The sequence below is a fragment of the Balaenoptera musculus genome, chromosome 20, assembly GCF_009873245.2.
Source record: "Balaenoptera musculus isolate JJ_BM4_2016_0621 chromosome 20, mBalMus1.pri.v3, whole genome shotgun sequence".
Classification (NCBI taxonomy): Eukaryota; Metazoa; Chordata; class Mammalia; order Artiodactyla; family Balaenopteridae; genus Balaenoptera; species Balaenoptera musculus.
In genome coordinates this window covers 47,032,491-47,042,697 of record NC_045804.1, presented here as the reverse complement: position 1 = coordinate 47,042,697, position 10,207 = coordinate 47,032,491, and the positions used below count along the sequence as shown (strand labels likewise).

Below are 10,207 nucleotides of genomic sequence, written 5' to 3'. Positions count from 1 at the left end.
CGGGAGGGGGCGGGGAAAAGGGTGGGAGGTGGGTGAGCGCGCGCGCCGCCCGTCCGTCGTGGTTTCCTGGCTGCGCGCGGCGCTGGCGGAGTAGCTGCAGCTGTAGCAGCAGCCGCGAAGATGGCGGAGGGGTTGGAGCGTGTCCGGATCTCCGCGTCGGAGCTGCGAGGGATCCTGGCCACTTTGGCTCCGCAGGCCGGGAGCAGAGGTGAGTCGCGCCGCCCAGCTCCTGGGCCGGGCCTGCCCGCCCCGCCTCCCTCTCCTCCTCTGCCTCCTCCCCGCTCAGCTCGCGGCGCTCCGGAGCCCCCGCCCCTTCCCCCAACACTGGGGGCGGGGGCCGAGGGCGGTCCCTCCCCGTTCTACCAGCCAGAGAGCCGGTGTGGGGTCGGGCTCTGCCAGCTCCGGCCCCTTCGGGCGAGCCCAGCCCAAGTTCCTGCCTCCGCCCCCTTTCTCACGTCGAAGGTGACTGTTCCCCATCGCCCTAGCCCTCTCACAGGATTCCCAGCCGTCAGGGGACGCGGAAAGGAGGGGGCTCCGGGGTCTGGTGGAGGCCCCCGGGGTGTATGGTTCCCCGAGGAGTCATCCGCAGGCCTGCCCCGTCGTTTCTTTAGCGTTGGAAGGAGCTGGGAACATCGAGGAGAAAGGTTCAACAGCTTGGGACTTCCTTGCTGAACTTTTCCCCCCCAAGGCAGGCTTCTGAAGGCTGCGCCACCGGAGGGATCCAGGACCTCAGAGAGCTTACTCTACTCTGGTTTGGCTTTGGCATGTGTGGGAGCAGTTTTTATCAGGGAGAGTGTTCAACTTGCAAGTTAAAGTCTCCAGCCACACCAGGAAAGCACCAAGGAAGATTCTAGTGTCTCATCTTTCTTTGGTTAGGCAGTGGAGTCGTGTAGGATGGTAGTTATACTCCTGCAGGCTTGTGGCCGAAGTCTGTGAAATTGGTTTTCATGGGTCATGTGCATTGGATTATTCAGGTTGTTTTCTCCTTCCTCTCTGGAAAGTGGTAGTGGCTCTTCCCACCTCACCCCCCAACTTACACAGGCTGCTGAGGATGAGCTCTTCTGGAGTTAACTGCTTTACCTTTGTTCGTAGTGGATGAAGCAGTCTTTTAGACTTCAGAAAATACTGAAGCAGTATCTTAAACTTCAGGGTTTTGTGCTTTTGGTTTTTTTCCAATTTCGTTACACCCATGGGTGTAAATGCTGGAGCATGTGATCCCTGTTATGAGCTTGTTTGCATTTGTGTTTATAGAACAGTAGTAGGATTTTCTATAACATTCCATTTTGAGTATACTCTGTAATGTCACTAATTCCTGTTTCTTCCCCACTGAACAGTTTAGTGGCTATTTACAGTAGACTCTCCCCTTAACAGATAAATGTAACAGATAAAAAAATTGATGCTTGCTTATCTGTCATTCTGTAAGTTCCTGGTGCCTGGAGAGTGGTTTCTAAAGCCCTGTTCTCTTATTCTTGAGTGCCCCAGTCATTGGTATTTTGAGAGCATGTCGCAATACTTCCATCATCCTCCAGGGAAAGCTCCTTTATGGAACTTTTTCCTTATATAACGTCATCATAGTAGCAGTTAGTCTCAGTATTCTAATGATGACTGTCTGAGCAGTATTTCCTTGGAAGGACCCTGCTGGTTGCTGTTAGAGAGTTGGTGAGCATGAGTGGAGTTGAAGAATGTGAAAGGAACTGCTTCCTGTTTGCTTCAACAGGAGGTATGTGATTGGGTAGTTGAAATCCTAAAGAAGAGGATTGTCCTGGCCAAGTTCAGTGACTGGAGTTGCAAATTTTTTCTCCAGAGATGTCCAGAACTGTGGATTGTTATGCATACCCCTCTTTTTCTCTGCCCTCCCCCCCACCCCCGACCCATTAGTATGTTAAAAGGACTCAGCCACACTGGAAAAATGTTAGAGGCAGAAGAAGAGACCAAGATGGAGCTGAGGGCTCTATAGCAGAGAACAGTCCAATGCAGAACTGGTTAAAGATCTTTTATTCTATCAATGATTAGGTAGTTTGGGGTCTTGTGGATCCGAATATGGTTTGGGTAACAAGAGAATGTAGGTTTTATTCCTTGTTTCCCCAACTCAGGTGTAGGTAGCTCCAACACAGTTAAGTTCTTAGTTTTGCCAGTTGCTGAACAAATATTGTAAACCTAGTAGAATTTCTGTTTCTGCAGAAATTTCCTTCCTTGTCTACCAGTATTAACATTTCAATGTGTAATTCTTGCTTGACTTTTTTTTTTTTTTAATGTTTATTTTTTGGCTGCGTTGGGTCTTAGTTGTGGCATGTGGGGTCTTTTGTTGCGGCGTGTGGGCTCTTCGTTGCAGTGTGCGTGGGCTTCTCTCTAGTTGTGGCACGCAGGCTCATTAGTTGTGGCGTGTGGGCCTAGTTGCCCCACAGCACGTGGAATCTTAGTTCCCTGACCAGGGATCGAACCCGTGTCCCCTGCACTGGCAGGTGGATACCTAACCACAGGACCACCAGGGAAGTCCCTCTTGCTTGACTTTTTTTTTTTTTTAAAGTTTTATTGGGATACAATTGTGTGTATCTTTTTTAAAAAAATTATTTATTTATTTATTTATTTATTTATTTATGGCTGTGTTGGGTCTTTGTTTCTGTGTGAGGGCTTTCTCTAGTTGTGGCAAGCGGGGGCCACTCTTCATCGCCGATGCGCGGGCCTCTCACTATCGCGGCCTCTCTTGTTGCGGAGCACAGGCTCCAGACGTGCAGGCTCAGTAATTGTGGCTCACGGGCCCAGCTGCTCTGCGGCATGTGGGTTCTTCCCAGACCAGGGCTCGAACCCGTGTCCCCTGCATTGGCAGGCAGATTCTCAACCACTGCGCCACCAGGGAAGCCCCCTTTTGCTTGACTTTTAATGACAATTCCTTTTCCTTTCCTTCCCCTTTATTCTTCCACCTCTTCCTCCCCAACACTCTCTCCAACATCACAGAAAACGTGAAGGAGCCCAGGCAGCGCAAAGATAACAGGCGCCCAGATCTGGAAATCTATAAGCCTGGTCTTTCCCGACTAAGGAACAGACCTAAAATCAAGGAACCCTCTGGGAGTCACGAATTTAAGGATGAAATTGTTAATGACAGAGATTCTTCTGCTGTTGGAAGTGGTACACAGCTCATTAAAGATGTCTGCAAAGACAGCCCACAGCTAAATGGTCCTGTAGACCCAGAAAATACTCGGGCACAGGAGTCTTTTCCTAGGACTGTTGGGCAAGAGGATCGAAGTTTAAGAATTATCAAGAGAACAAAGAAACCTGACATGCAGATCTATCAGCCTGGAAGGCGTTTGCAGACTGTTACCAAAGAATCGACCAGCAGGGTGGATGAGGAAGAAATCCTCAACCAGGTAGAACAACTGAGAGTAGAGGAAGATGCGTGTAGGGGAAATGTGAAAGAGGAGGTTGTGAACAAGCCAGACAAAGAGGAGGCAGAAAAGAGCCTAAGTGGTGACAGAATAAGGGCTGCAAAGGGGGAAAAAGGAAAGAGGGTTGAAAAAGGGGAGGGCGTGAAGAAGGTGAGTGATGACCCAGCTCAGGGGAAGCCAGGTTCTGCGAAGCGCTACTCCCGCTCAGACAAACGAAGGAACCGCTACCGCACTTGCAGTACCAGCTCAGCGGGTAGCAACAACAGTGCTGAGGGGACTGGCCTCACTGATAATGGGAGTCGCCGCCGCCGCCAGGATCGGACCAAGGAGAGGCCACGACTGAAGAAACAAGTATCTATGTCCTCAACTGACTCCTTGGATGAGGACAGAATTGATGAGTCTGATGGGCCACGGAGGAGCTCAGAAAGGAAGAAACATTTAGAAAGAAGCTGGTCTGGCTGTGGGGAGGGAGAGCAGAAAAGCAATGGTAAAGAAAATCGAGGCACTCTTCGCGTTACTTTCGATGCAGAAACCATGAACAAAGATTCCCCCATGGTGAGGTCAGCCAGGGAGGATTCTGATAGGTTAAAGTCAGACAAAGGCTCGAGCAGTGGGGGCAAAGGCTCTGAGAAGCAGGAGTCCAAAAACCTGAGACAAGAACTTCGGGGTCGTGGCCGTGGCATTCTGATTCTGCCTGCCCATACCACCCTGTCTGTCAATTCAGCCGGTTCTCCAGAGTCTACGCCTTTGGGACCTCGGCTTTTATTTGGATCTGGTAGTAAGGGATCTCGGAGTTGGGGCCGAGGAGGCACCACTCGACGATTGTGGGACCCAAACAATCCTGATCAGAAACCTGCTCTAAAGAGCCAGACACCGCAGCTACATTTCTTGGACACTGATGATGAAGTCAGCCCTACCTCTTGGGGTGACTCACGCCAGGCCCAAGCATCTTACTATAAGTTTCAAAACTCAGACAACCCTTATTATTACCCCCGGACACCAGGCCCCGCCTCCCAGTATCCTTACACAGGCTATAGCCCTCTGCAGTACCCGGTGGGCCCTACAAATGGTGTGTACCCAGCGCCTTACTACCCAGGCTACCCAACTCCATCAGGACAGTATGTCTGTAGCCCCCTCCCTGCCAGCACCATGAGTCCTGAGGAGATGGAGCAACACATGAGGAGCATGCAGCAACAGGAACTTCATCGGCTTCTCCGGGTGGCTGACAACCAAGAACTGCAGCTCAGCAACCTGCTCTCCAGGGACCGCATCAGTCCTGAGGGCCTGGAGAAGATGGCTCAGCTCAGGTACGGTGGGTTCCATCCTGGCTAGAGGGGAATGGGGATAAGCTGGAGGTGTGCAGGCCCCCATGGCTGAGGAAGATAGAAACGTTTTAGGTAAGCTGCTGGGTGTTATCTCCCTTTCACATTGAGTTTTGTAAGGGAAGGGGAGTTGCAAAAAGAACGGAACAGAAAATTTTGTTTCTAGTCCTAGAAATGATTAATGTTTCCCACTTTTTCTTTAAGAAGAAAAAAATCTTTAAGAGAACATGGAATCTGGATATGGAAAAGGAAAGACTTTCTAAAGTGCCAAGAAATGAACAACATGTAACTTGTGGTGAAGATTTTACTTTGGCTGTTAAATTTAGGTGGAGGCATATGGGGAAGAACTACTTTCCTAGACATAACTGTCTTTAGAATGACATTCTGCTGTGCAGAATGGAAACTAGAGTGAGTACTATACCTGGTGGCATTTTGGATTTCCTGCCAAGGAAGGTGTTTGATTTGTAGGAACCTCAGATCTTGGGTCTAGCCTTTCCTGTGGTGTATTTGGAGCTAGAAGTTGCATGTATTTTATTCCAGAGCTGAACTGCTGCAGCTATATGAGCGCTGTATTCTGTTAGATATTGAGTTCTCTGATAATCAGAATGTGGATCAGATCCTGTGGAAGAATGCTTTCTATCAGGTGATTGAGAAGTTCAGGCAGCTTCTCAAGGATCCGAATGTTGAGAACCCAGAACAGATTCGGAACAGACTTTTGGAGCTCTTGGATGAGGTAAACCATCATCTTTATGTTCTCAGGATAAAGACTTCAACATCCTTTAGTTGTGATGGGTTTTTTACCACCCAAAATACTATGTTTTATAACAGAACATTGACAACAAACTGTATGCTCTTTTCTTGGGTTTAGGCCTACCCTACGTCTGTTACTTCCTTGACACCATAACTTACAATTGGAGTTAGTTTTGAGTTTGGAAGCTTTCTGAATGTCTTAGCTGGAGTGTGTGTGTGTGTGTGTGTGTGTTTTCATATCTTTAAAACCACGGAAAGGCTTATGCTATCAGTTTGTCTTGTGCTTAGTTGGTGGCCACTAAATACTGTATATGCCTCCTTTTACATCAGATGGCTGAGCATTAGCAAAACTGTGAAAGGGTCACTTGCCCCAGTTTCTGGGTAGATTAGATCAGAACAGGCTGATTCGGCTGATCCTTATTTTTTCTCTTTATAGGGTAGTGACTTCTTTGATAGTTTGCTTCAGAAGCTGCAGGTTACTTACAAGTTCAAACTGGAGGACTACATGGACGGTCTTGCCATTCGCAGCAAGCCATTACGAAAGACAGTAAGCCAGCTTCTTTATCTTAAATTTATTCACTCACTTAGTAAGCATTTATCTGGTGTTAGTTATGTGCTAGGCACTATGCTAGGTGTTGAGTATACAAGAATGAAAGATACAGCCCTGTGGGGGAACAGACCAATTAAACCAACAACTGTAACGTAATGTCATGAGTACTACGGCAGTGGCATATATAGAGTGTTGAAGGGGCATGGAAGGAATTGAATCTGCTTTAGACTGGTGGGGGTCAAGGAAGGTTTCTTAGAGACTGTCAAGTTGAGTTTGAAACATGACTAGGAGTGGAAGGGGCAGTTTCGATACAGGGCACAGTGAGAGACTCATACCTTGTTGGGAAGGCGTAAGAAGTCAGCATGCTGTTGTCTGTAATGTGGATTGGGCTGTTGGAGGAGGTAAAGCTGATGAAGTAGGAAGGGATGGATCATAATCTCTTACATGCCATGCTGAAGAGTTTGGATTTTTTCCTGAAAGCAGTGAGGAGCTATTGATCGATTTTCAACAAATGGTTAGCATAGATTTGTTCTTGGAACCAGTCACTCTGGCAAATGGATGAGTTTGGGCAAGAGTGGAAGTAGGAGGGTCAGGTGTGGGCCTGAACTGAGGTAGAGGTAGTGGAGGTGGAGAAGAGGAGACAGATTGGAAAGATACAAGGGAGTAGAATTGAATTGCTGGCTGGTTAGGTGTGAATGATGAGATTGGAGGCATGAGGAGACCAGATCATCTCCCATTTTGTGCCCTAGGAGAGAGGCTGAGAAGGAAGAGATTAGTTTAGTTTTGGATCAGCTTAGGTGGAGGAGCTTGAAAATGAACAAGTGAATGTTATGGTCTGTCTGGAGCTCAGGAGAAAGAGCTGGGCTGGTGATAGAGATTCAGAAGTCATCAATGTGTAGGTGATAGTTGAAGCAGAAGTTGGGAAGCTAGGAAAGCTAGCCAGAGAGCAGGGGGTCAGATTTTTAAGGTGGTGGTGGGTAAAATTGTCAAGTGCTGTAAAATCCTCAAATGTTAAGATTACTAAAAACTGTCCATTGGATTGGATGATCTTATCACGAGTTATATTAGTTGGAGAGGATGGAAACCAGATTGTAGTGAGTGAGAAGTGGGGCAGCAGATATAATGAGAGGGTAACTTAGACTGTTCTTTTATGAAGGCTGTGAAGGCAAGAAGGGAAGATAGTAGTCAAAAGACATAGTGTCAAGAGAAGTTTGTTTCTAAGCTTGGAGAGACTTTAGCGTAATTATATGTTGAGAGGAAAGGGCCAGGGGAGAGGAAGAGGTTGATCCATTAGAGAAAGGAGTGTGATTTATGGAGCAGAGGCTTCCTCTTGCCTTTCTGCTCCTTCTGATGAATTGCCATACACAGGTTCTATTACTAGTCAGCAAGTATCTGTTGAGTCCCTCCTCCACGCCAGGTGCCATTCTAGGCACACCTAATTCAGTGTGGAACGAGAAAGCCATGTTCCCAGCTCTCAGAGTTTAGAGTTTGATTAGGGATGAGTACAGGTGTTGCATTGGTAATTGCAGATGCATTGTCTTCTGCAGAGGATGTTGGGGGGTATGGTGTGAAGGGGCTTGGAGGATCATAGAGGCCTGAGGAAGTCACAGTTAAGCTGAGGCTGAAGACTGGAGACCTTGGCCAGGTGAAAGGTGTATTCTCGGCAATAGGAACGGTACATGTGAAGGTCCTGCAGTGGGAGAAGCACCATGTGATAGGGGAACTGAGAAAAGCCTAGTCTGAGGCACAGAGAGTGAGAGGGGAAGTTGTGCTGGAGACGTGAGCAGAGGCTGGACCATCTAGTACTTTATTCTGAGGATAGTGGAGAGCCTTTGGCCGAATTTGTTTTTTTTTCTTCCCCCCCATTGAGGTAGCAAAGTGGCTGTAGAGTGGAAACATAGCGGTTTCCTTGGTGCTTTACCGGTTAAATACCAAGGATTCTTGGTGTTCATTCATAGAGAGAATGTGTGGAGTAGTCAGAACTCTGAAGGTGTATGACATGTAGTGATGTATAACTTTGCTGAGGCATACTTTTGAGTTATGTGTTAGGAGGCTGATGTGCAGTAGCTACTCACTTAGCTAGTAAATGAGCCTTCCTGTGGGGTCAGTATCTACTTTATTCAGTGACATGGTTATTTCTTGTCTGTGGGTGGAGTGGTATTATATCTTATGAAGTGATGTCCCTTAGGAAGGTTTTTTTGGTTGGGTACGTGTCTTGGGATTGTTAAGGGTTTACTCTTTTGTTTTCTCATTGAGTGACAGATGCCAAGCGCATCAGTGAGGAAACATATGTAGTATTACTCAGTCCTGGCATATTGTAGGTGTTTGCTAAAGGGTAACATTGTTTTAGGGAATTATTATTGTCTTGCAAAGGGGATGCAATGCAGTAACACAATACAGTGGTATTAACAGTTTGAGGAGCGAAAGATGATGGCAGGAAAAGAACAGAGTAAACAATTATTTTAATATTTGTGTATCACTTTTTTCTTTTTGGCCGCACTGCGTGGCTTGTGGGATCTTAGTTCCCCAACCAGGGATCAAACCCAGGCCCACAGCAGTGAAAGCATCAAGTTCTAACCACTGGACCTCCAGGGAATTCCCTGTATGTCACTTTATAATTTGTATTTTTACACTTATTCCCTACAGTTTCCCTATGAAATAGGTATTTTTATATTCCGTTGAAGAAACTGAGTCCCAAAGACTTAGTTGAGATCACACAGCTACTACAAAGAGAGTCAGAATGTTTTCTTCCACTTGACTGGGACTCGAAATAAGAATGACCTCCTCTCCCTTTTGCACTTTCTCAGTAAATTTTGCATCACATTGTTGGCTTTTTTTTTTAGTCAAGGTTAGACTGAAAACTTTTTGCTTTGTTGAGGACTACTGGTGTCTTATTATTAAGGCTGCTCTGTTATTTTGACCCCATCCCTGTCCTTTGGGGTTGACGTTAGAGTTTCTTGGGTATATGCTACTAACTGATCGTTTTTCCTGAAGGTAAAATATGCCTTGATCAGTGCCCAGCGATGTATGATTTGCCAAGGAGATATTGCCAGATATCGGGAGCAAGCCAATGACACGGCAAACTACGGGAAAGCACGCAGGTACTGTTGCCTCTTGTTCGTTATTCCTCTTCCCTGTGTGGCTTTAATCCAAGCCCTATTAAGAGCAGTGGGCCACCTGAGCTGCCTCCTATATATATGTCCTACAGGTGACCCTACTGGCCTCATGCTTTACCACTCCAAGGTTATAGCTTAAGTAGTAAGGGCTATCAGGTGATGAATTGGGAAAGTATTGATAGAGAACTTTTTTTTTTTTTTTTTTTTTTTACTGTTTCTCTATTACAGCTGGTACCTGAAAGCCCAGCACATTGCTCCCAAGAATGGGCGCCCCTATAACCAGTTGGCTCTGCTGGCAGTGTATACGGTAAGAAATCTTGGATGGGGAAGTATTTTGCAGGCAGTATGTTAGAAATACAGATTTTGATAGCATCAGCTCCTGGAGCTAGATTTCATCTGAACACTATGACCCAAAGCATATCCCCTTCTGCCTCCCATCCTCAAACTCCTTTTGTTACTGTTACTTTCAGAGGTAAGTTGTCAGGGATCCCTCACTTCAGTTGAATCCACTTTTATTGCACTTAAGTTCCTAGGGGAATGCTTATTCTCCAGCCAAACATTGCTCTTTGTTTTTGACCAAGGTTTCTGCTCTGAATCTTGTATTGTTTCCCTTCCCTAGGTTGAACTAGGTTCCTCATTTCTAGAAGGAAAATAAGGCTCCCTTTATCTCTCCCCTTTAAAGTCCTCAACTAGCCCGAAGTACATCCTTCCTTCCTTTCCTCAGATCATCCCCTTATTCGTCTTAGCTTTCCACCTAAGGAGTCTCCTTAGCAGAAGCACAGTAAGTGCCAAATTGTACCTCCTTAGATCTTACCAAACTCCTCTGAATGTGCCTCTAAAGGTGAGCCTTGGGAGCTGACAGAACCCCTAGTGAGGAAGCTGACTTCAAGGGGGAGGGGGAGGGACCACTGGTAAGTACCAAAGGTTTAAGAAGCAGCTAACGTGCTCATTAGCAGGGAGAGTTTTCTTAATGCTGTAAAATTCATTGCCCAAATAAACAGTGTTTGAATTGATATTTTTATTCTACAAAGATTCAAAAATATTCCTAATACTTAATTATGGATTGAAATTGTTGATTAAGTAATG

General features: G+C 46.4%; 1 protein-coding gene across 2 annotated transcripts in view; it reads left to right on the top strand.

Annotated features, from left to right (window-relative positions):
* Positions 1-32: 32 nt before the first annotated feature.
* SMG6 (SMG6 nonsense mediated mRNA decay factor) overlaps positions 33-10,207 on the top strand; it is a 234,829-nt gene continuing 224,654 nt past the window's right edge. The window contains exons 1-6 of one of the 2 annotated variants that reach the window (XM_036835535.1): positions 33-208; positions 2,956-4,690; positions 5,246-5,438; positions 5,892-6,002; positions 9,000-9,106; positions 9,350-9,428. In XM_036835535.1, the coding sequence (XP_036691430.1) occupies positions 121-208; positions 2,956-4,690; positions 5,246-5,438; positions 5,892-6,002; positions 9,000-9,106; positions 9,350-9,428 (2,313 nt within the window). In that variant the 5' untranslated portion in view covers positions 33-120. Of the gene's footprint in view, positions 209-2,955; positions 4,691-5,245; positions 5,439-5,891; positions 6,003-8,999; positions 9,107-9,349; positions 9,429-10,207 lie in introns of those variants that run through there. The other variant, XM_036835536.1, reaches the window with a different exon arrangement.